Source organism: Camelus dromedarius, chromosome X, assembly GCF_036321535.1.
Source record: "Camelus dromedarius isolate mCamDro1 chromosome X, mCamDro1.pat, whole genome shotgun sequence".
Classification (NCBI taxonomy): Eukaryota; Metazoa; Chordata; class Mammalia; order Artiodactyla; family Camelidae; genus Camelus; species Camelus dromedarius.
In genome coordinates this window covers 41,253,385-41,279,479 of record NC_087472.1, presented here as the reverse complement: position 1 = coordinate 41,279,479, position 26,095 = coordinate 41,253,385, and the positions used below count along the sequence as shown (strand labels likewise).

At 36.0% G+C, this 26,095-nt stretch overlaps 1 protein-coding gene and 1 non-coding gene across 4 annotated transcripts in view; one reads left to right on the top strand and one right to left on the bottom strand.

The window, feature by feature from the left end:
* The window catches only part of DIAPH2 (diaphanous related formin 2), a 798,971-nt gene that overhangs the window by 403,789 nt on the left and 369,087 nt on the right, over positions 1–26,095 (top strand). For all 3 annotated transcript variants that reach the window (XM_064482987.1, XM_064482986.1, XM_064482985.1), the window contains one exon: positions 9,525–9,654. In XM_064482987.1, coding sequence (XP_064339057.1) covers positions 9,525–9,654 — 130 coding nt within the window. The remainder of the gene's footprint in view (positions 1–9,524; positions 9,655–26,095) is intronic.
* LOC116151146 (U6 spliceosomal RNA) lies at positions 22,711–22,817 on the bottom strand. The gene has a single exon (XR_004134922.1). It is a non-coding gene; the product is annotated as a U6 spliceosomal RNA (small nuclear RNA).

Sequence of the window (26,095 nt, the reverse complement as noted above, 5' to 3'; positions counted from 1 at the left end):
TGAGTATCGCGTAGCGTTGCTGTCAGGCCGCTCTCTGTGACACACAGGGATTAGGCAGTTCTGAGCTTTCCTGAGTAAAGGACCTGTTGATGGGTTTGCTGACTTCATGGGACCATTTGTATAAACACCAGGGGGAAAAAGGAGGGGGTGTGTCTAGAAAGGCCTTCCTTCAGATGCCATCTAGAAACATGGACTTTTATCTAACAATGAAGTTTTTTCTTTTTTCAGTGAAGTACAGTTGATGTACAGTATTATATAAATTACAAGTGTACAATATAGTAATTCACAATTTTTAAAGGTTCTACTCCGTTTATACTTATTATAAAGCATTGGCTATGTTCCCACTGTTGTACAATATCTCCTTGTAGGTTATTTATTTTACACATAATAGCTTGTTCCTCTTAATCCTCTAGCCCTAGCTTGCCCAGCACCCCTTCCCACTCCCCACTGGTAACCACTAGTTTGTTCTCTGTATCTGTGAGTCTGCTGTTCTTTTGTCATATTCACAAGTTTGTTGTATTTTTTAGATTCCATCACACTGAAGTTTTAATACTCTTAGACCTGCTTAAATGTGTCCTGCAGTGTTTCCCTAAGTAATAGCCACTCTGCCTTACCACTGCATTTCTTACATCCTTTATGTGAAAATCAGTTTCATTTCTGATAAATATTCATTCTATGGCAATTCATGGAAGAAAGCCTGGTGTTCCTCCTGCACGTTCTTGCTTCTTTCAGGAAGAGAATGTTCTCTGGCAGCTGGCTGGTTATCTGCTTATTCAGTCATTCTGAATACTCTGTGCCACTCTGCAAGTCGGGTGTAAGATTTCTTTAGGTCAGGACATACGGTGCACAGCAGTACTCCTATATAATGTACAGTAATTCCTGAACGCCTCTTACTCTTGGCCTTCTGGCCCAAACGGGGTTGCCCACGTAGGAAATGCAGTATCCTAATGTGCCTGTGTCCTGGGCAGGGATGATGCTTCCCCCTTTCACCCTCTCTCTTTCCCTGCACCCACTGTGGTCTGATCTTTGCATGTTCGTATGAGGGAACTCTGTTTCGCGTATGACTCACGGCATTTGTTTCCTTAGAGCCAGTACCCGTTAGCTCTGAAATTAGGACTGGTGAAAAACATTTGCAGTGTGAGGCTTTTTATGGAAAGCATTGAAACCTGATGTCCACAACTGAAATTTGTTATTCTGATTCAAAAACTCTTGACTAAATAGTTAAACAGTAATTCAGATTTGCCAGTAAGAGGTGAGCTAGCAGCTTGAGTTAGAGTTGGAAAGCTTGAATGGTCTTCTGGGTTACTAGTCCATCCCTCTGATAATACAGAGTAGATGAGACACATTACAGCGTCATTTAAGTCTGTTTTTGTTTTTATTGAAGTATAATGGATTTACAATGTTGTATTAGTTTCTTGTGTGTAGTATAGTGATTTGGTTGTATATACATACACATATTCTTTTCAATTATAGGCTATTACAAGGTATTGAATATAGTTCCCTTTGCTTTACTGTAGGACCTTGTTGTTTATCTATTTTATATATAATAGTTAGTATCTGCTAATCTGAAACTCCTTATTTATCCCCCTGCCTTTCCCCTTTGGTAACCATAAGCTTGTTTTCTATGTCTGTGAGTATGTTTCTATTTTGTAAATATGTTCATTTGTGTCATTTTTTAGATTCCATATATAAGTGATATCATATGATATTTGTCTTTGTCTGACTTACTTCATTTAGTATGATCATCTCTAGGTCCATCCAGTAAATGTATTTTCAATACAATTTTAGGTTAAGAATGAGGGACAGTTTAGAAGACTTATGAATGATGTATTTAGAATCTTCACAGCATAGAACATCCTGTTTAAGTCATCTACTCTTGTATAAATAGATGGTAAATTATGATACAAAATCGGTCTCATTTTTAATGTAAATTAATCAAGAACATTCCGAGTGAATCTGTCCTTCAGATGCCACAGATTGCGAGATAGTTCCTCTCTAGTTTTAAATTGACACTAAGCTTTGAAATCATGTTGGCACTTCAGCTTGTTATATGTGAAAGTAATTATGAGAAGGCCCAGGCAGGCTGTGGACAGTTACCAGGCGTCTTCTTGCCTGGAAACTTCCTTCAGAGAAATTGAGTTGTTCTCAAACTTCGGCATGCATCAGAATCGCCTGGAGGTGGCATCAGAATTTTTTTGCCGGTATTTAAAACACTTATCAGTGTACTCCACCCTTAGTTTCTGATTCGTTTGGTTTTGTGTGTGGCCCAGAAATTCGTATTTCTAATGAGTTCACAGGTGATACTGATGCTACCGATTCAGCGACTGTGGTTTGAGAACCAGTGAAATAGTCAATGCCCATCCACTCTCCTTTCTCATGATTTTGAATTCTTATTTCTTCCATAGCCTGATCCCATCAGGCCTAATTATGCTGAACTTATTCAGGACAAATAATTATAATAACCTTGGTAGGGGGGTGAGGGTATAGCTCAAGTGGTAGATTACAGTGCTTAACATGCACAAGGTCCTGGGTTCAATCCCCAGTACCTCCATTAAATAAATAAATAAACAAACAAACCTAATTACCACCCCCCAAAAAAAACTAAAAAGAAAAAAGAAAAGGAAAAAAAATAACCTTTGAGACTAGCCTCACTGTTTTCCAGCTGCCAGCTCTGCTGCCCCGTCTATTATTTAGTTATTTATTATCCATAGTCAATATTTTGAGTAAATTATGTTACCTCCTCTTTCTGGCTGTCCATTCTTTTTAATTTTGCACCTCTGACACTATATTGAAACTGTTCTTAAAAGTCACTGATGATTCCTCTAATCATCAAGTCAGTCCTAATTATCTTTGGCTTCTCTGTATTATGTATTCATTCAACAAACATTTACTGAACAAAATTGATACAGTCCTCTTTCTTAAGGAGTTCACAGTTTGGTAGGTGAGACTGCTTGTGTAAATAAAGTTAGATATTGTGGAATAAATGCTCTAAGTAGTGTATATATAAATCACTATGGGAAAACAAAAACAATTTATTGACTCTGTTGAGGGAAGCTAAGAGAGGCTCATTAGCATCGTTCTCCCTGAATGACCCTGCCCCCCACTCTCGTCACCTTCATCACCCGTGACACTTAATTCAGTCCAGTCTGTATCAGACACCCAGTGTGCATAAGCTACCATGCTGTGTTCCGGCACCAGCTCTTGTTATCTGTGTCAAGCTACTTAAGCACTCTAAACCTAGCTCTGTACCTATAAAATAAGCCTGTTAATAACTAAGTGAATTCTTCTGAGGATTAAAGAAAAAAGGTGACACATATAAAGCACTTATCAAAGTGCCTGGCCCATAGACACTTGATAAATGGGTAATAAATGTTGGTTCTCCTCCCCCTTAAAAGAGGGTTAGGATAGTACCCACCTGATGAAGGAAGAGGGCATCTAAGATCAGGAAGAACATAAACCAATGGGTGGGAACCTTCATCCACTTGTGCATTCAATAAATATGTTTTAAGTGCTTACTATGTGGCAGTCATTGTTCCAGATGCTGGGTATATAAAAGTCAACAAAACAGACCAAAAAAAAAAAAAAAAAAATCAGCCCTATACTTGTGTAGCTGTCATTGTAGCAGAGAGAGAGACAGAGAATAAATAAATAATTAAATAGGATATATAGTATATTTGCAATAATTGCTATGGAGAAAAGTAAAAGAGGGAAGGAGGTAAGAGGCATTTGGAGAATAGATTGCAATTTTAGATAGAGTAGCTAGGAAAGACCATAATGAGAAAGTGATTTCTGAGTAGAGATCTTGAAAGAAGGGAAGGAACTAGCCAGGCAGGTGAGGATAAGTGAAACCTGCCAGGCGGAGAGAAAGGGCTGGCACGGCTCTGGGTGAGAGGCATGCCTGGTGGGTTTAAGGAGCAGCAGCTTGGAGGCCCACATGACTGAAGTGGGTGGTGAGGATAATAGCTAGAGATAATAAGATCATGGTGGTGATGGGGACCAGATCACAGAGGGGGTCTTTTGGATTATGGTAATGACTTACTTTGTGTGAAGATAGGAAGCCTAAAGTAGGCTCTATCACTTCTTCTTCTTTTTTTTAATGGAGATACTGGGGATTGAACCTAGGACCTTGTGCATGCTAAGCACACACTCTATCACTGAGCTATACCCTACCCCAGCTCTCAGCACTTCTAATCTGGGTGATGATCATGGTCATGTTAATACATTATCTTATTCAATTCTGTAAGTCTTATCTAATGCCCATTTTGTGGATGAGAAAGCTGAGGCATAGAGTATTTAAATAACTTGTCCAAAGTCACACAACTAGTAAATGGTAGAGTCGTGATTCAAACCCAGTTCTATCTGAATCGAAGGTCTACGCTTAGTAACTGTTGTGATTAGAAAAGTGAACTTTACGCTATGACTTGTAGAGAACCATTGACATTTTTGAAGGAACAGAGTGTCATGGTTATATGGATGTTTAGGAAGCATTATTAGGTGAAATCATACAGGATAAAATGAAGCAGAGAGAAGGATGTAGCCATGACCACCTTCTCATTGATTACTTCCACAGAGCCACCAGTTATATTTAAAATATGAGCTGCCACCTCCTTCCTAAAGCCATCTTACCGTAGTGTTATCGCTTTCCTTGTTACCAACACAATACAACCATTCCTTTAATCACCAGAACTTAAAACTTTTGTTGGAGTCTTTGATTTTTTTCCTTTCCCTCGTCCCAAGTATTTCATTTCAGTGACTTAATCCTGTTTATGTTCACAATGCATCTTGAATGGGTCCTTTCTTTGCCTTTTTTTCCTTTTTTTACATATACCCTGGTTATCATTTTAATTATGTCAGTCCTTGACATTTGCCACCAAATTACTCTTCTACATCGTTTCCTTTCTGTCTGATGTTGTGTTTTCTCCTAAAGTCTGGGCTCCCTGAGGCTTTGAAAGTACCGGGCACTATATGCCTCTGATCCCTAGTGTCCAGCACAGTTTCCTTGCTTTGCTCCTAACCTGTCTCCTCTTGCAAATGTCTAGTGCTCCATCTCCTGAGGTGCATGTGATAGCTTTATTCTGGCATTTGCTCCCACCTAACTCTCAACAAATATGGTGTCCTGGAAAAGTCTGGGCTTTGTAGTGAATCTCTCTCTATATATATGTACGTACACACGCACACCTTTAAACAAGAGTACAGATTAATTTAGAAGTATCACTCTATAGCCCATACAAATGGGAGCTTATGTGAAGAAAGATCTTCAGAAACATTTATTGCCAACCCAGTATGACCTAGCATGCTCCTAGGTACCATGGATAATAAATATTATTAAAATGGTATCTCTTCCCTAGAAAGAGCACATACCAACTGGAAGAAACTACTGTGTTGAAATGTTTATAGTGAAAGAACATGACAGAAGAAGGTATTAATTCCTCCTATGAGAAGTCTTCAGAAAGTAGGTGGTAGCTGAGTAGGCTTGGACTTTGAGTAGCTCTTCACTTGGCAAATAGAAACAAACAAAAAAGGAGCGAGAGGACAAGATGTACAGAAGCAAGGGGTCCGACCCTGCGTGGTATGATCCAGCAGTTGTAATCAGACTGAAGAGAAGGTGATGCATCAGAAAGCAGCAGGAGGCTCGGTAGAAAGGTAGGCAAGGGCCAGCTCAAAAAGGGCCTGAAATGCAAAACCAAGACGTTTGTATGCTTTTCTAGGAGCTGAAGGGAGACTTTGCAATAGGAACTTTGACTGGATGCTAATCATCCAGACCAAATTAAACACTTGAAAACTAACATCTGTGTGGTGAGGTTAAGTGAAGCGAAATTGTTTGGTTTACGAGAGCAGGACACACAAGAAGGGAGCTTGCACTCTGTGAGAGGCGGTTGTACAGTGGAGAGTGACTAGTTATTTTCAGTTCCCACTGTGGACGGAGCAAGAAGAAATAGGCTTAAATCTCAGCAGAAGGGAAAATTACCTACAGAAGGAGTCCTTCACAGGAAGATTGAGTGTGACTGACGTAGATGATTAAAATGTTGTTGGCTCAGGCTTTCTGGCTGTGTGCTGGCTTCTGTGTGCTCAAACCACCTGAATCCAGAAGCACAGCGAAGGTGGCAGATTTTCAGGCTTGAATGAGAGTGTTCAAAATAAGCCACCTTTAACAAGGCAATTAGTTATTCAGATATTTTGCTGTCTCCCTAACTGAAGTTTTGGAAATGTATTTGAACACATCACATGTAAATACTATCTTTTGTAGCATAACACTCCTATTTATTGGAAAGAAAGAGAAGTGATCAGAATTTGCTAGTGAAATAGGTGTTGTTCTGTGAAAGGTATTTTGTATTCATGTACCATTTCAGAAAGTTATTAAAGATTAGGGAGATACAGTTAGTATAAATTCAGTTATTAATCTTTATGTGTAACATTTATTGGTCAGATGATTACAATTAAAATCGCTATTTGGTTTATTAACTGATGGCACTGTATCAGTGAATATAGCGAATTACTCTGTCTTATTTTTATTGTTATTGTGCAGTGATGACTCAGCTTATTAAGATATTATAAAACATTTTTAGCTTTTTCAAATAATTCCAGTTTCTGGAACTGCTGTTTGTGTTTTTAGTATTTGAAGATATATGCAAGACAGGATTACAGGATGATCATTTTGTTTATCCTTTTGTATGTTATAAAGAAAAGTCCTCTGTCTCATACCCCTGCTTTGAGTGCAGGTTGTGAGACGGAAAGAGAGAAGTCACAGGCCAGAATGCAAAAAAAAAAAAGGCACTTGGCTCCTGGCTGGAGAGAACCCTGAAATGCTTACAGTATAGCCACCACTGAGACTTAGGCATTTGGACAAGTGTCACTGGAATATTTGATGTTAATGTAAAATTAACATAATTTTGAGTTAACCTGATATCAGATGGAAGTCAATTTGATTTCTTAATAAACTAACCTAAACCCTTTAGAAGTGATTTTGCACATACTCAGATTAGATTACTTTTGTACTACCCCAAGGGATGTCCAGCTAGTACACTTGGAAGAGCAAATTATTGGATGCATGCCATTAGCCATTAGAATTGATGAAGGTGAACGGTCTTAGTTGCCTTCTGTGCTGACATTGTGAACCACATGATGCCTCACATGTGAATGGTGTAGATGCCGTAAGAGAGACTGAAGATGTGATTATACAAAGTAAATATACTTTAATAAATGAAAATTCTTTGCCCTTATATTTTAACATTATATATTCATTTAAAAATGATTGGTTGAAGTGTCATGCACATGGAGAAAAATAAGAATGACCACATATTTGTCGTGATCGTTGCCTGCCAGTTTGAAACCTTAAAATGGACTCCCTGTGTGAGGTCATTTTAAAAATAAATACTGCAGTACAGATTTAGCAATTTCTCTCCCATACCAACTAAGATATTTCTCACCTTGACAAGACAGGCCCTTGGCCATGTTTGTCCATGCTTTAAAGAGAGTGTTACATACAGTTTTAAAAAGTGCATGCACACTCTGTTTACAACTCTTTCTGATTTCAACAAAGATACGTAATTGAAATGTTATGCTTTGTTTATCTTTTTAAAATGTAACCATTAACTCTACTACATTTTTTAACAAAGTGTATTGATGAACTTCATTCTGGATAAATATTTATCAATGAAATACAGTTTCTGAAAATTAAGCGCTTACAAGCATGCGTGCCAAAAACCGAATTTTTAAATCAGCCAGAAGATTGTCGTATGAGCACAGTGCTAGTTTTCTATCTCTGTGTTTTCCTTTCCAGTGTTGGCCATGTGTATTTCTTTTAAAAAATTATAATATACTTGTACAATTTAGTGTCCTGAAAAATAGTTGGGTGGGTTTTTGGTGTGTGTGTGTGTGTGTGTGTGTGTGTGTGTGTGTGTGTAAATTGTCTCCACAGAGTTCATAAAATATAAATCAATTTCCTTTCCTTTAGGAAGATGTCCCTGCAGTTTTCCCTAAGCACCCAATGTTTTTAGTATTTTAGGATTTAGGAATTCAAGTAATTTGTAAGAAAAACAGAAAATGTTTATTTCCTTATCACTTGGAGTATCCAGCGTACTCTGAAAGCAATGCATTTGGTGCACATACATAGCACTGTCATCTCAGGTGAAGGCCTCTGTTTAGGAAAGGGAACCACCCAGTGATTCTCCAGCTCCAAGCCTTACTTAAGACAAACTACCCTTGAGGTTTTTGTTGCTTTTTGTTCTTATAGCTTGTCCTTGGAATTGTGTCTTTTCAACCTTGTACGGCTGAAAAGTGTTTGGTGGTTCAGCGTGATAATCAAAATTTAAAATATTTTACCTATGTGGGATAAAGTAATCCCAGAAATTCTAAAAAGAAATCATTGTGACTACTTGAACTATCAACATCATGCCTCCTGTGGCTGTTTTGAGCCTTGAGATGAACATTTCTTGTAAATCCGTTCCTATCGTTGGGACGTAACAGTTGTTAAAAAGCTGTAGCACCAAAAAGTATGGGCCTCAATGGTTAAATGCGATTGTTTTTCCTTCGCCACCAAAACAATAAGGATTAAATTACTCTGTAATTACCTAAGTATCCTCCACAGCCTTTTCATAAACCTGTTTGTAAAGAATACTCATTTATTCTAATCTGTAATCCTTAAAGCTAAAAATCCCAAATCAGTATGAACATCAGTGGACAAACCCATCATCTAAGGATTATAGAATTAAAAACATTCAATAGAATGAGAAAACTTGATAGTTTATGCTGTCTTTATCCTCTGTTTTTAAAGTAAATCCTTGATTTCATTTGTAGCTTAGTCTAGTATGAGAGTTATATTAAAGAAAACACTCAGATTCTCATCATAGATTTTTTTTTTGTCCTATAGTTTGAAGATTTTTTTTATTGTTTTGACTATAGCATCTTTTTTTCTAATGTCTCTGGAAAAAATACAATGTGTAGCAAATAAAATTTATTATATTATCATGATTGTGTGGTCAGATTCTGTTTATAAATCAGCATAAAAAGTCTTCAGTTATTCCTTTTTGATGGCCCATGCAAGTAAAGGAGGGTAAAATGTGCTTACTCTTTTGCATTAATTTGCATCATTGATGGCTAGAAATAAATACAACCTCACAAACGAATCCAGCTTTCAAGAATATATTTCTGTGGTAAAGCGAAGAGCAGAATGCTGATAACAAAAGCACACATTAACTTGAACTGTTATTATCAATACTCGAATGCTCCTTTCTCATGAAAAGAATAGTTCATTTTGCCGTAATAGTTTAGACATTTTGAGAAATACAGATTAAAGTTTTAATTTTTTACCTTTTGGGGTCATGTTTCTCACTTTTAAAATACGGAGTTCGTTTTACAATCAAGGTCATTGTTACTAGACCCCATTAGGAACTACCCCAAACTTAAAAAAAGAATTAAATTAGTTATAATGAATTAAGTTTATTCATTTATTTCACTTGTTTATGAAAAAGTCTTTATTTACATTATTAAAAAGTACTAAAAAATGTGTTGTTATTTCATTCCAGATCAGAGATACTAAATCAGCAGATCAAAAAACAACCCTCTTGCATTTTATCGCTGAAATTTGTGAAGAAAAATACCGGGATATCCTGAAATTTCCTGAAGAACTGGAGCATGTAGAAAGTGCAAGCAAAGGTAATTGATTTGTAACTGCTTTGAGACTACGCCTTGCCTAAGTGTTTTATTTTAAATGGTAGGATTAAATAATCTATAAGCATTAATCGTATTTTTTGTTTGTTTACTGGTATAAAAAAACAGGAAGATAGTTTCCATTAGCTGATATTTGACAGTACAGTGTGTTTTAATGACCTGCTTTTGACTGACTTCATTTTTTAGCACTTCTGGGTTATTGAAGCTTTCATATCTCTGATCAGATAGAATGCTTGTTCATTCATTTCATAAACATTTAAATGTATGTTGTTTGCAAAGGAGCCATACGATGGGGCTTTCAGTGATATCAAAATGATTGTGAGATAGTTCTTGCTTGAATATGTTTAAAGTCTGAAAGGTAAGAAAAGACATATATACAAATATTTTATAAAACAAAGATGAATAGGAGAAGTGGTACAGGAAAAGATAATGGACTGTAGTTTTAGATGAGACAGAAAGTACTTTTGAATGGATAGATGGGGGAAGAATTTGTGGAAGAGTCCAAAATGGTGAAGCACAAGAATAGGATTTTTCCAGGCCTGGAAAAGGGGCATGCTTTCCAGAGAGCAAATAGTATGAGCAAGGCACAGAGGCAGTGTGTGTGAGGATGGGTGAGTCATTGATTATCAGGCTGGAGCAGTAAAGTGGCCATCTGAGACCTCGGTGTCATGCTAAGCAGTCTGGTCTTGATGTGGTAGGTGGCAGGGCATCATCGAAGGATAAGAATAGGCAGTCTTGGCATCAGTGAAGAAAGGGAGAGGAGGAACAAAAATGTCTCCAGGGTTTCAGTTCGAACTGATTAGCTTTGTTGGTTAGTGACTATTTGTCTTCCTCTTGCAAGAAACTGAAAAGTGAAAGAAAGGTGGATGGATCAAGGAAACATTTCTTGAAGGTGAGGTTATATATGTGGCGAAGTGCGTTGTTCCTCTTGAGTAAGGAAAGTATGCCATAAATCTTATATTTGAAATTATACTATAGTATATACCGTTTCTTTATAACTTGGAGGGCTTTCAGTAAAGACTCAAAAGAGTATGTGTTTTCCAAGTTTATTACAAACCATATAAACTGTTAGTGTCCTTTGAAGGAGAAAAGAAGTGTGTCTATAAAACCCAGAATATTGTTTGTGTAATATTGTTCAGTGGTCCTCTCTACTGGTCTGGTAATGTCAATTACACCCTCAACATATTTCTGTAATGAAATTAATGAAATATCTTTAATTTCTTTAATGAATATTATAGTTGTTTTTGTTGTCTTGTTCGAAGGAAATAATTGTAAGGGTATGTGTAGTTCCTCTAGTCTCAGCTAAGTATGTTTTATATTCAGTTCTGTTGGTTTCCTATGTCTGGGCTTCTGGTAAATCCTTTCATATTTTTCTTTTACAATATCACCAACTTCTTTCTTCCTATCTATTTCAAGAGCAAAACCTCTGTGTTGTAGTTTGCTTCTTTCTGCTTTTGTGTATTCTTCCTGCCATTTTATTCAAAAGACTGTGGCCAGAAATCCTCTTCCTAGCTCACTGTTGGGGCTGTGACAATCCCCACATTCACATTATTTTGACTAGTTCTTTTTCTTTCCCTATGAAATTCAGACTCAGAGTTCTCAACTCAAAAAGTTCTTAAGCCCATTCCGCCTGCTTACATCCTCTTTCGTTTCCTTCTAGTTCTCATTTCGTTGTGCCCAGACATATTTTCTCTTGAGCCATTTTTATTCCTTTCTGATAATCCTATCTCTGTGTATGATTTCATGCTATAGCCCATGCCTGGAAATCTACTTGCCCTGTCCTCTAAAACAACTGACTATTATTTGTCAAATCACTGTTCAGATTCCATTTCTTCTTCTTTTTTTTTTTTTTTTTATGTTTTGCTACTAAAGCCTTAGGAGAAGATACTTTTGAATTTTGTCTGCAGGAAAAAAAAAAGCAGAGTGAAAGGTCACCCTTCTTATTTATAGTTAAACACTTCTCCTTGATGTTTGAGTCTAACTTGTCTTGTTTGCTTAATATACATTCCTGTCCTGTTTGAATCACATTCTGTCACCTCTAGGAGGGTGTATATTGCAAGTAGATATATATTCAAAGTCAACCTGCAAAAATAAAAATAGATCAGCACTATATAGTGATTCATTTTATTTGATGATGGGCTATCTCCTTTGAAATAATTGCCTACAAAAACAGAAAAGTACCTTTCTTTTAAACTGGAATGATACAGATTAAGATGAAACTAACTCAGTTAGCAATTAAGTTATGTAACTCATGGTTAAAGAACAATTGTATGACTACTAATATTTTTCTTCTATTTGGTTGTTTTTCTTTTTTTCTTTCTTGCACCTTTGAAAAATCTCTATTTTTTATTTTAATTTTTTATTGAAGTATAGTTGATTAACAATAATTGTGTTAGTTTCAGGTGTCCAGCAAGGCGATTCAGTTATATATACATAGATATTTTTCAGATTATTTTCCATTAGAGGTTATTACAAGATATTGAATATAGTTCCCTGCGCTATACAGTACATCCTTGTTGTTTGTCTATCTTATATATAGTACTGTGTATCTGTTAATCCCATACCCCTAACTTATCCCTTCCCACTTCTATGTTTTTTGATTATAAAAACCCGAGTACCTATTTTGATAGAGTAAGGATCTTTTCTGTCTGGTATAGCAAATAAATGTATTTTAGTTCAGTACTAAAGTTATAGAGCTCGAATTAACTGGCAGAGAAAAAAATTACCTTGAAGTGAAAGGAAAACTGAAAGTAGGAAATAGGTAGGATCTATGGAAAAATGTATTTGATAATTGCCTTTATTCCTTGTAAAGCTAAGCTTCTAAAACTGTGTGCATCTTGGAAGATGCAAAGCTATGGTGTAAACTTAGCATATTTTCCTAGAACTCTGTAACTCAAAGATATTGGGGGAACACACATCATTTTTACATTAAAATAGATCTATATTATGGAGTAGAATCCAAGATTCACATGAATTTTTAAAAGAAAACAGATGACTTCAAAGAAATTTCACACTTGCAGCACATCCCTAGGGGAGCGTGTTCAATCTTCTCTTCCATTAGGGGCGCTTGGGTGGGAAAAGTTTACGAAGCATTGCCTAAAGAATTGTAGAGCAGTTTTGTTTTGGTTTGGTGTCACTTATTTATCTACTGAGTTATTATTGCGGGGAGGGGGAGGGAAGCAGGGAGGGGAGGGAGGAGAGTTCCTTTCTTCTAAACAGATCTCGTCACCCTGATGAAGTTCAGAATCAAACCGTACCATGTAATTTTATTGCTAGTGGAATTAATAAAATAATATTTCTCTGGTCATTTTCTTCTAGGTTAAATTATAAATCTGCAGGTCCTCTCATTCATGTTTGACATACCAATGAGTCTTTAGAGAGGAAAAAAGTGGTTGCTATAGAGACTTTTATGCCTTTGAAATATTGAAAATACATTTGATAAACCACCATTACCTTTTCCCCAATGACTGATTTTAAAGATTAAATATGTATATATATAATTATATATCATAGATCTGTAGATCTGTATTGTTTAAAGCACTGCTGGTTTACTAGACATAGTTTATAAATCCTTTATTGTTTCTCCCTCACTGTGGCTATCGCTTTAACTTTCAGCTTTGAGGATTTTTTCCAGTTTGATTTAAAACCTCTAGTGTTTTATAGGTCAGCTCGAGGGATTAAACCAAAAGAGTTAGTAAAGTTTAATTAAAACTATTCCATTCAACAGGGAAAAATTATATTAATGTATTTGAAGGAGCTATTAATCCTAAGGTTTTACAGAAATCTGAAATGGATTTCCCTTCAGTTAAATTACTGCCATCCTACAAAATAAAAGCTGGTTAAGTTTTCTATAAACAGTGTTACTTTCTTATGAATTCAGTCAATTATTATACACTTTAATGACCAATTGTACCTTTTGACATCTGCCATCTTTCCATGTCATATTAGTAACTCTGATTGGCTGTTTATCCACTCTTGACTTCTTCACAGGATTAATGATGATGAAAATTTAGATCAGAGGAAATAGTGTAGGGAAAAAGCTATGAAATAAAGAAAAAGAAAAAAAGTAAAATCATAGCAGAGTTAAAAAAAAAAAAAAGTTGTCGGTACCACAAAAAAAAAAAAAAACAAAAAACCCAAAACATTTTCTGAAATTCCAAAGCTGTCAGAAGCTTCAGAGATCATCTTGTCCCTGGTAAAAGGGACCCAAGATGGCATTTAGTCCAAATTCATCATTTTAAAGTTGAAGAAACTGAGGCCCAAAATGCTGAAAGAACTGCCCACAATCACACAACTCGGTGGGAGAATCAGTGAGGGTTTGCAGCCCTTTGTCTCGAGTTATTTTATTACACATATTTCACCTCCATTTTTGTTTCCTTTGTGGTCTAAAATATCCAACAGAGATTCCTGCTCACATATTGGAAAACATATAGAAAGTCAACACTGACCAAATAAAAGATTTCCTAGAGTGCAAATGCTCCTTCCTCTACATAGTGTAGTGGTTCAGTCTTTCCAGCCCCATTTTGACAGAATTCCCCTTTCCTTTCTTTGTGTTGCAGCAGCAGTCCAGCCTTATTAGTAACACAGCACACGCCACATTTGCATTTTTCATTTCATTCTTTGCTTCTCTCTGGACCTCCTAGGTTGAGTTCCTCAGTGACAAGGAATATGCCGCATTTGTCCACCTTACTTGGGGCTAGCACAGCAACTCAGAGCGAAGTCAGTGCTCCATAAATGTTTGTTACATTGAATCATTGCATATCATTTTAGTACAGCAGACATCTTTCAAAATCAGCCATTGTGGGAAGTTGACAAGTGGAGAGTAGCAACCTGAAAATGAATTTTTACTGTAAGTATAAGAGGAGAAACAAGATCCATTAAAAGAAAGAGGACAGTAGGACTTAACAGAGTTTCCTGGTCCGTGTCTTATTTCTTTTAAGGAGCATCCAGTTGTTTTAATGTAAGATGTAATGTAAGATCTAACTAACTGCCGAAACTTCTTTTATTCTAATGCCTGAAAAAAAAGTACTTTCATATTGTCTACTGTTTCTTTGAAAACTCTTTGAATTATGGAACACAATCCTACTGGTTTAAGAGCATTCAGTGTACAGTAACTCATAAGACCCAAGATGTGAGAATGTATTAAACCATCAGATTTCCTAGCAGATTTAAACTTTGAGTTTTGGTCTAAATTTTTAGAAGCACAGAATGATAATAAACCAGTGTTACAGAATGCCAATAGAATTGACCTTCCCTAGATGTTAGCAGGCTGAGTAAAACTGGCTGCCTGTGTATACAATGTATATAGGCTTCAACAAAGCATTAAAAAGCCGGTCATTAAAATTTTTAAAGTGTGTAATGACTGATGAAAAGGGAGAATGGTGTTATGTTTTAATTCAAAAGGTCCTCATATGTTTACCGGTGCTTAGATATAATGATCACATGCATTGTATAAATACCTGCAGTCAGACTTGATCTGATGTTACTGTAAATAATTACTATTTTTTTCAGCAAGTTGTATGTCACTTAAGGATTTTATCAAAGTGTCTTTTAGTCTGAGAGTGGATGGGTGCCCTCTAGAATTAAAAATTTTAAAAGGAAGGAAAAAAAATACCCCACTAAGCCCATTATAGATCATGTAAACATTCAGGGTGATCTTTCCGAGGCTGTTGTCAATATGATGCCGTCTTGTATATCATTGAATCCTAATATGTCCTGAGCACATCTTGAGTTGAAATTTTCACCAAGAACCTGTCACTGCTGTCATTGTTATCATTGCCTTTGCTTCAGTGTCAGGAAATAGGATATATGGGACTATTGCTGTGTTTAATTTCATTGTGGATTCAAGCTTGTTAGTTGAAAAGTGAATATTCGTACATCAAATGTTATAATGTGATTGACTTCTGAATTACAATACGGAGGCATATTTGATGCAAGAGGTTATAGTGAGAATGTTAAGTAGAGAGTGAGGGAAGAGGGTAGTATGAAAGAAATGAAGAAAGAACAAGCTCTCTACTGCCAGAACAGAGTCATAGCAAGAGGCAACTCCTGCTCTGAATGTAGAGTCCCTTGTACCACTAGGGAAAAATGGGTAGAATCTGGTAATCAACATGGTTACTGTCATTGCAATTTTTACCACTGCCAATTCTTCTGATGGATTCATCAATAAGGATGAACCTGGTTTTGGAATATAAGAGTTGGGGACTTCAAGAGAGTAAAGAGTATCAGATCTACCCAGTCAGTTGCCTCCATTCTCCACTTTTTACACGTTTCAAACGTGGCTTGAGCACAGAGACCAAGTCATGAGGGACTACACTGCTGGTATGATCTCTTACATATAACTGGGGTCTTTTTCTGGAATTTGGATTCTGTAAGTTGATGAGGAAAAATTAGTCAGTAGAAAATGTAATATTTACTTATGCTAATCTTATATGACCCAAACTCCTTTAAAGTATTTCCACATAAAACAGTCAGAATGGAGTTGGCACGTTAATTAGAAGATTCATTGAAATAGTAAGGGAAAAAACCGTGACTCCTATTGGAAGCTAACAGCTCTGTGGGAAAGGATTCTGGTGTAGTCGTATCTGAAGGAAACACATGCTAGAAATCGTATGGCCAAGGATGAGAATCATAACGTAAACATTCGAGTTTCAACTTTGTTACTACCTGCTTGTTGGATCATAGTTTTGCCATTTAACCTCTCACTGCCTGTTTCCTCATTTGTCCAGTATTTCTCAATTGGAAAAATAGAGATGGTCATATTTATCCTACTTATCCCTCAGTGCATTATGATAATAAAATGAGATATACAGTGTGTATATGCCTTAAGAGGAAGGTATCATATGTAAATAATGGCATATTATTCAAGCTAGCATAGAGATGTTAATTCCAGATGGTTTTGATCAGGTTTTTTTTATGTTTCTTTGTTCCCATTTTAAAAATGAAGGACAAAATTCACTTGTTAAATCATAAAGCTCTCTGAAATAATATATGATGTCATTAATTTTATTTTCTTTATATGTTCTTTTTACTTTTTTCTATCTTATAGTCTTCTAGAAATCAGACTCTAAAAACATGATCATATAGGCTCATCTTATTTTGAATGACATCTCCAAATTTGGATGAAGAATCATTATTCCACATTCAAGAGTTAATCTTAAAATTTCCAATATCCTATTTTGATAAGATATCTCTGTTCTTAGGGTATATAAACATGGAAGAGGAAAAAAAAAGCATATAGTTTTAATTGAATATGCTAAATAATTAATAGTAAATGTTTAGGGGAAATAAAAAAGGTATGAATTTAAAATATTATTATAATAACTAATGAAAATGATAATAAAACATATATTTTATGTGCATTTTTAAGAAATGGATTCTGTTTGCATTTGTAGCACAAAACCCAGGGCTAATGTTTATGCGAGCTATTGCTTCTCCACTTAATTATGCATTTTTTTCTAATACCTAATAGTGATAATATTAACCACTACCATTTACAAAGAGCTTACTTAGTGCCTGGCACTGCATTAAGCCTGCTTTTAGAGAAGAGACTGAGTCTCGGAAACATTAAGTAAAGTCCTCAAGGTCACACAATAAGAGCTCAAATTTTGGCTACGTCTGTATCCCTTGTTCTTTTCACTATAACAACACTGAGAGTAATAGCAAAAACATAGTTGAAAGAAATATAAAATATGAAAAGTTTATTCATAAATTTAAGATGAAGTGAGAAGGCAGTATAAACCTTGATAAATTCTGTATTTTAATGGGAATATTAATTATTATAATTTGAAACACCTAATGAAATCGTACAACTACAAACACATATTGGTTTCCTTTAAACTGCACTGAACTGTTAAATATATAAAATGATAGTGTCAGGATTTAGAATTTCATTCAATTAATTTTTCCTTCTACATGTTCACAGAAAATGGTAACATTCCCTGTGGTGATGAACAAAGAATAACTATCTCCATGGCCCACCCTTCTTGAGCAATACGGATCACCACCTAAACATTTGTTTATTTAACTCTAATAATGACTTGCAGACCCTGAGTTGCACATTCGTATCCCTTGTTTTAAATATGTCACTTTTCTTCAGTTATCTATTCCATGGAAGTTTGGGCATACTTTAAATTAACTTGGCAGTTTATTCATGTATCTTTTATGATTAGAAACCACATTGAATAGGAGTTCTTCCAAAGAAAATGAATTATCTCATACACGTCTATTAATGACCTCAGTTGGTAGTCCAACTTAGAAACTCATTGGAAACGATTCTAATACATGTGCCATCCATCTCAGAAGACAAACATACCAACAATGTTCGACCTCATAAGTAATGGAAGAAATGCACATAAAATAATAATTTACAAGTTTTCAGCTATTGAACTGACAAAGATTAAAAACAGTCATATACTCAGTGCTGACATAGGTGGTGTAGGGGAGATAGTTTTGAGTAAATGGTCCAAGATCAAGATGACTTCAACTTTTCAGAAAGCAAAATGTATCAAGAGCCTTAAACTAATTGCAAATATTTAATTTGTCCTAAGAAGATGATCGGAAATGGGTACCAATATTTATGCACAAGAATTTCATTTGTAACATTATTTATAACAGTGAATAACTGGAAATATCCCAAAGAGCTAAGAATTAAGAGAAGTAATAAAATGAATCATAGAATATACACGTAATGTGATATATTGTGAATAAAATCAAGCATTCAATGAACTTTAATGACATGGTGAATACAAATAATATAGTAAATTTAAATAAAATAATATGTAATAAGATCCAAATATTATTAATCATAATATACTTAACAGACTTAATGGCAATATTTGCTGTCAGTAATATTTTTGTCTTTTCTGTATTTTCTCTTCGGTATATATAGTTGATTTTTATTATTTGCATTTGTTATGTTCTGTAAAGTCATCATAAACACTGAATTAGTGAACACTGAATCATTGCTCCTACGGGAAATACAGAGATAGATTTCTTCGAGCCTCTGGTCATACCATTTTCATCAAGTGGTCAATACATAACCTTGTTAATGTGTTTATGTTTAAAGATACCTTATTTAATGTATATAGTTGATTCATGAACATTAAACTCACAGGCAACAGCACTATAACGTTATCATGCCTGAATGAAACCTATTTAACACATGTATTTTCTCTGTAAGGCACATTGCAGCCTTCTTGCACTTGGGAACATTAGACAGCACTTCAACACTGTGTTTGGGGGTCATTTTAAAAACCAAACCCCCCAAAAAGCACAAAAATAGAAAAACGTGGCACTGAATAGGTTGCAGAAGGACACTTGTTTTCACTATGTGAGCTGAAACAAGAAGGCAGAATGTCACCTTGTTGAACCTCGGCTGGAAATGTTCACTTTAGACAACTCAGATTTTTCACCATTCTCTACGTGTGCATGTCTGTGAATGACCGCACAGTCACTGCAAGTATTGATTGGAGTTACAGATAAATTTCTGCAAGTAGGCAAATTCACAAATATGGAATCCATGAATAAAGAGCATTGACTATATATTTCTATTTATAATCATGAAATAATTTTCAGATATAACTTGTCATACAGTTCATTCATTTATTCACTCATTTCCTGAACAAATAATTATTGAGCACTGATCACGTGCCTAGCCCCATTCTGAACCTTTGGGCACTAGTAGTGAATAGTCTCATTTTCATGGGAGAAACGGAGAAATATGCAGTATAATTCCATTCAGTCAATGAGTGTTATGAAGAAAAATAAAGCAAGGTAAGAGAATAGAGAGTGACAGAGGGTGCTATAGTATTACATATAGTGGTCAGGGAGGCGTCCTTGTGGAGGTGACCTTTGGCCAGCAATTTGATTAAACTGAAGCAGCAAGCCATATTTATAACTCAGTCAAGGACCGTGCACACAATGGAAAGAGCAAGTACAGAAGTCCATGAGTCTTCTAAGTGCATAATGTATTTGAGGGAGAGTAGGGGAGGCAGTGAGTGAGGGGAGAGTGATAGGGAAAGAGATTGGAGGTGTGGCCACAGGCAAGTGTATATATGACCTTGTAGTCCCTGGAATGGACTTGGGCTTTTATTTAGAGTTGGATGAAAAACGATTAGCAGGTTGAGACTGTGGGAGTAATGAGATCTGACTTACGTTTAAAGGAATCATTCCGGCTGCCAAGTGGAGAACTGGATCGCAATATGGCAAGAGGAGTGAGCGATCAGATCATTGAAGTTGATCAAGTGAGGAAGGATGTTAGGCATCAATTAGAGTGTCAGTGGTGGACCTTATGAGAAGTGTAGACTTACTATTTTTCTAAAGATTAAGCCATCTGAATTTGTTTATAAATAGGATGAGGAGTAGGACAGTATGAATCTTCAGCAGTGACTCCAAACATTGCAACCAGAGCAAATGAAAAAAGATGGATTTGCCATCAGTTGAAATGGGGAAGACTGACTGTAGAAGGACTGGGTTTGGAAGTTGCAAATATCCGGAGTTCAGTTTGGGTCGTAATAAGTTTTAGATACCTATTAGATATCAAAATAGAAGCGTCCGGTAGGCAGTTGGATATGAGAGCCTGGACTTCAGGGAGATATTGGGACTAGAGATTGACATTTGAAAGCGATCAGCACATAGATAATATTTAAATCCATGTGAATGGGTAAGATCACCAGGAGAGTGAGAGTAGAGAGAAGAGGCTGAAATATTGAACCCTGAGACTAGGGATCCCACGTAACGATAGGGTATTTTTGATTGAATTAGAAGGACACCCGTTTAAGTGGCATAAAAGTGCCTTAGGAATTTCCAGCATGTAAAATAATTTAATTTGATTGAAACTGTAAAAGAATAATGATAAGTACAACTTTTAGATATGCTCTATTAAACCAGTGCACCAGATGTTGTTCTGTTCTGCACATAATGTATCATTTGTATTATCTATGAAGGAGCCTTTGTTTTAAAGAAAAAAATTACTAATGTCACATACACACATGCAGAAAATCACACACACACACACACACACATGCATGCACACGTAGATATGTATGAGCCCTGATAAACTCTTGTTCATCACAAAACTCTGTACAATTGGCCCTCAGAATCCATGGGTTCTACATCTGCATAATCAATGATTTTCAGTCTGCGGCTGGTTGAATCTGCAGATGTAGAGCCCATGGGTATGAAGGCTGACTGTACTATGCCATTTTATATAAGGGACTTGAGCATCCATGGATTTTGGTATCCGTGGGGGATCCTGGAATCATGACATGTATACCAGGGGACGATTGTAGGTAGTTATTTGGAGATTAACACACATGAAATAGTATGCAGTGTTCTGGGGTTTAGAGGATCTGCAAATGCAATAAGATTTATCACCTAGAAAGTCTAGTGTTTTTCAACATGTATGATTAGTTTTATTTATTTTGTAAATCGTTGATTCCTGTGTCTTCTAATCAGAGCTCTGAGCATATTGAAATTCTTAGCAAAAATGCTTGAGGAAAATGGAGACCATTTTTGTGGTTTCAAGACTTCACCACCATGTGCTCTTCACCATATTTTTTTATTAAGGTCTGATGAACAAATAAAAATTGTGTATATTTATGTTGTACAATGTGATGTTTTGATAATTTGATGTATTGTGAAGTGAATACCATAATTAACACTAATTAACAATCCATAATCTCACGTAGTTACTGTTTGTGTGTGTGTGGTGAGAACACTTGAGATCCACTCTTTTAGCAAATTTTGAGTATACATTATTGTTAACTATAGTCACCATACTGTGTAGTAGGTCTCCAGAGCTTATTCATCTTACGACCGGAAGTTTGTACCCTTTGATCAAAATCTCCCCTTTTCCCCAACCTTTTCTCACCCCCTAGCCTCTGATAACCGTCAATCTATTCTCTGATACTATGAGTTCAATTTTTCTTTCATTTCACATATAACTAAAAATGGAATATTATTCAGCCTTACAAGAGAAGGAAGTCCTGCCATTTGCAACAACATGGGTGAACCTGGGAGTTAAAAAGCCAGCCAGACAGACAGATATCACATATATGTGAAATGAAAAATAATTGAGGTCATAGCACTAAAGAGAGAGCATGTGTGTGTGCGTGTGTGTGTATACGTACACAATTTATACATTCAGCTGTCAGTGGACACTTAGGTTGTTTCCATGTCTTGCCTGCTGTGAATAATGCTGCAGTGAACACAGGGGTGCAGATATCTCTATAAGATACTGATTTCATGTCCTTTGGATATATACCCAGAAGTGGGATTAGTGGATCCTATAGTAGTTATTTTTAAAATTTTTTGAGGAACCTCCATACTGTTTTTCCACAGTAGCTGTACCATTTTACATTCCCACCAACAGTGTACAAGAGTTCCCCTTTCTTCACATCCTTGCCAACACCTGCTATCTTTTGACTTCTTTATAATACTCATCCTAGCAGGTATAAGGTGATAATCTCATCGTGGTTTTGCTTTGTATTTCCCTGATGATTACTGATGTTGATCACCTTTTTACATACCTATTGGCTATTGGCGTGTCTTTTTTGGAAAAATGTCTTTTCATGTCCTTTGCCCATTTTTTAATTGGGTTGTTTGTTTTTTTTGCTATTATATGAGTTTCTTATATATTTTAGATGTGAACCTCTTATCAGACACATCGCTTACACTTTTTCCTATTTTGTGAGTTGCCTTTTCATTTTGTTGATTGTTTCCTGTGCAGAAGCTTTTTAGTTTTAATGTAATTCTGCTTGTTTATTTACTTATTTATTTTTAGTTTTTTAATTGTAGTTGGTTTACAATGTTGTATTAGTTTATGGTGTCCAACATAGTGATTCAGTTATACATATATATTCTTTTTCCTATTCCTTTCTGTTATTGGCTATTGTTAAGTTATTCGGAGATTAAGATATTGAATATAGTTCCCTGTGCTGTACAGTAGGTTCTTGTTGTTTATCTGTTTTATATATAGTAATTAGTATCTGCAGATCCCAAACTCCTATTTTATCCCGCCCCTCCCACTCCCACCCAACCGAAAATACAGAACGCTTCACGAATTTGCTTGTCATCCTTGCACAGGGGCCATGCTAGTCTTCTCTGTATCCTTCCAATTTTAGTCTATGTGCTACTGCAGCGAGCACTGCTTGTTTATTTTTTTGTTATTGTTGCCTGTGCTTTTGGTATCAAATCCAAAAAATTACCACCAAGACCAATGTCAAGGAGCTTTTCTCGTCTTTTCTTCTAAGAGTTGTATGGTTTCAACTCCTCACCATATTTTTAAACATTAAAAATCCCTTCAACACTTACTCAAAATACCTACTTGTAACCAGCAGCTTTTTTAAAAGGGAAGACTGATGTGTGTGTCTGTGTTTTTATTATATTTGCATTCACTGAAATATAATCATTCTGGGAATTAAAGCAGGCAGGTAATTTCAGGAAATGGATGCAGTTTAAACCCAGGTACAGATCAAGCAGATAGTAAGCAAGGGTTTGTGGTAAAGATGAGAGTAACATCTTCCAAGACCTGACACCATTGCCATGTGGTGGGGTGCAAACTATGTGCATTGCAATATGCAAAAGTGTGCATTGCTAACAGGGAAGATAGCCATTTGTTCTTCTTGAAAACTGTAAGCCAAACGGCAGCCCAGCTAACTGCTTTACTTGAGAAATACTGTTTACCAAAAGAAAGCCCAGGAAAGTGAAATTCAAGTATGTGCCTAGTAAACTCTATCTGCATGTAGAAAACCAACTAACTAATCTTGAGTTACATTCGATCTGGCACTAGAAGTGTTATCTGGTTTATATTGTCTTCTCCTAGAGAGGATTATACAAATGTGATCAGTGACATTTTAATTTTTCTCTCTTAGTGAATGTTTTGCCAAAACAGCAGTGTAGGTTACTGCAGTCTCCAGGTGGTCATATCTTTAAGAAGTAAACTAATAGACATGGAATTAATACCCAGAAAGAAACATAGTTCTTAGCCTTGAGGATTTTTAAAAAATGATTTACAAACATAATTTCAGCTCTTTCATTCTGCAGTCAAATCTTATAATAATATCACGTCCTCCATGATCTGGAATCTCCCTTTTCAGTAGCAAAGGAGCCATAGTAGTGAGCCTAGAAAGGAAAGATTTTAGAAAAAATGCAGGACTTAAAAATCTATTGGATTTGGAATGCGACATGAGCAGTAGACGAAGAATCGAATAATGGGGAGACAGATTGCAGAAACAGTTAAAATAATATTTCTACGAAGATACTATCCAAACAACATATGTAAGAATTTGAAATTACCCACATCAGTTTTTTTTTTAAACATACATGATCCCCTGAATGGATTTCACTTCTAGCATCAGCAGCGTCATACCACTAACACTCCAAAGAAGAGGGGAGGGTAGAGCTCAGTGTTAGAGTGTGTGCTTAGCATATACTGGGTCGTGGGTTCAATCCCCAGTCCCTCCATTAAGAAAGTAAATAAATAAAACCTAATTACTACGCCCCCGCCAAAAAAAAAACCAAACTAAAAAAAAAGTTCTCGTGTTAGCTGTAATTTCAGATTCAGTGTCATCAATTAAGTTTGGAAGGACTTATAAAGAAAAGAAGTATTTATTCTGTCTGATCACATTTCAGAACAAGTGTATAGCAGGGTCAAACAATTAGCATATTTGCATTTTGTGTTTTAGCTGTATTTCTAGTCTTAAAACTAATTCTTTCATTAAGATTTACTGCCATTTAAAGTAGTAAAAGTATATGCTGAGCCTTACTGTGATGTTAAAAGCTTTCGAAGTTCAGATATTTTGCAAAATATAATTTAATTTGCTATGGGTTTCAATCATGGCAGAATCGCCTCTCTCTCTAAACACAGTCTTAGATGAAGTAAATCACATTCTCAATTTCTTATATAAGAAAAGAAACACATATCTATAAACAGCCTTTTTTTTTTCTTGTCTCTCTAACAACCAGAATCATTTAATCATCTTCATTCTGTGCCTTACTGTGGTCTTCCACAGTGTTAAAACAATGGGAAATGATTGTGATTAATGAGGCTACTTGCAGGATAATGTTTAGGACCATACTCGCATTGCAATGTTACAATGTTTAAATTATAAGCAACTATACGAGATTGGAGAAATCAAAGAGATTTGCCGTTAAGTAGTTTCTGAATTCTGCTAGAAATTGTTAATATGAGCTAAATCAATCCTCGGTCGTTCTCCAGATTCTTAAACTCAACGTTCGTGCCAGCTAGACTTGAGGGATTGTCTACAGACAAGAGCAGCAACGCTGTCGCTTGTCAGTGTTCCCTTTGACAGTGCTTCTGGCCAGCTATCCCAGTGTGTGGTCTGCTTGCAGCTGTGAGTGCTCAGAGTACTGTAACACCTTAATTAAAAAATAAACAGTGACTGTCACTGCTGCTTTTGCCAGAGCTTTTTGACTCATGTAATTGATTTCTTCTGCTTTTTAAAATTATTATTATTATCATCATCATTATTAGCATGAAAGAAAAGAGAAACCACTCCTTTGACATTCCGGGGGCAGGGGTGGAGGGGCAGTGAAGTGCTAATTAAACTCTTGTGCAACCATATTCTCCTCTTTGGTTTTACACGGACGATTTTAAAGCAGAGTCACTTTAACAGACTTTGCAAATCAGAATTTGTTGGGCGCTTTTTATCTCCCTGAATTCACCGCACAAGTCCATTCCCTGGGATATTGAAAATGCAAAAGCAAGGCAAGACAAAAATAACATTTATTTCCTAAAAGTTTCCTTAGTGCTCTCACCAGCTGAAGATAAAGGGGAAAAATGTTTCACAGGGAGTCATATGAGATATTAGTGTATACAGATTTTTAGAAACAAAACCCAGAAGTCTGAGAAGGCATCAGGTATTGCTTTGAAAGGAATACAGAAGTATATGGATTTCGAATGTGTTGAAAAATGGCTTAAATGTACTGAGCTGCTCACAGCCCTTGGCTTTTACTTTTTATGTGAGTTATATCTGAACAAGGATTTTATTATAGTCAGTGTTGTTCATGCCGCTATAGTTAAGGTTGTCAGCATTTCCATTACAACCCCACTATTTCAGTTGGGGTTCATAACTCTACCTTAGAAGTCACCCTGGGCTGAAGGTTGGCGTATGCATTTTTAACTTGTGGTGGTGGTGAGTGCAAGTGTGATGAAATATGTAGTAAACATTCAAATTAACATATAATACTTTTTATGCCATGAAATATTTTAATGGAATTGTGTATTACGGTCCCTTAATTACAGAAACTATCTGACAAATGTTGGTCCTGTCAGTATAACTGATTAACAGAGTTAAAGAAAACTTTTCTCAATCTAATTGGTCCTTGTAGCCAAGAAACCCTGAACTTGTCTTGGAGCCATGAGCCAAAACGCTTCTTGTTACCAACTGAGTAATGGCTTCTA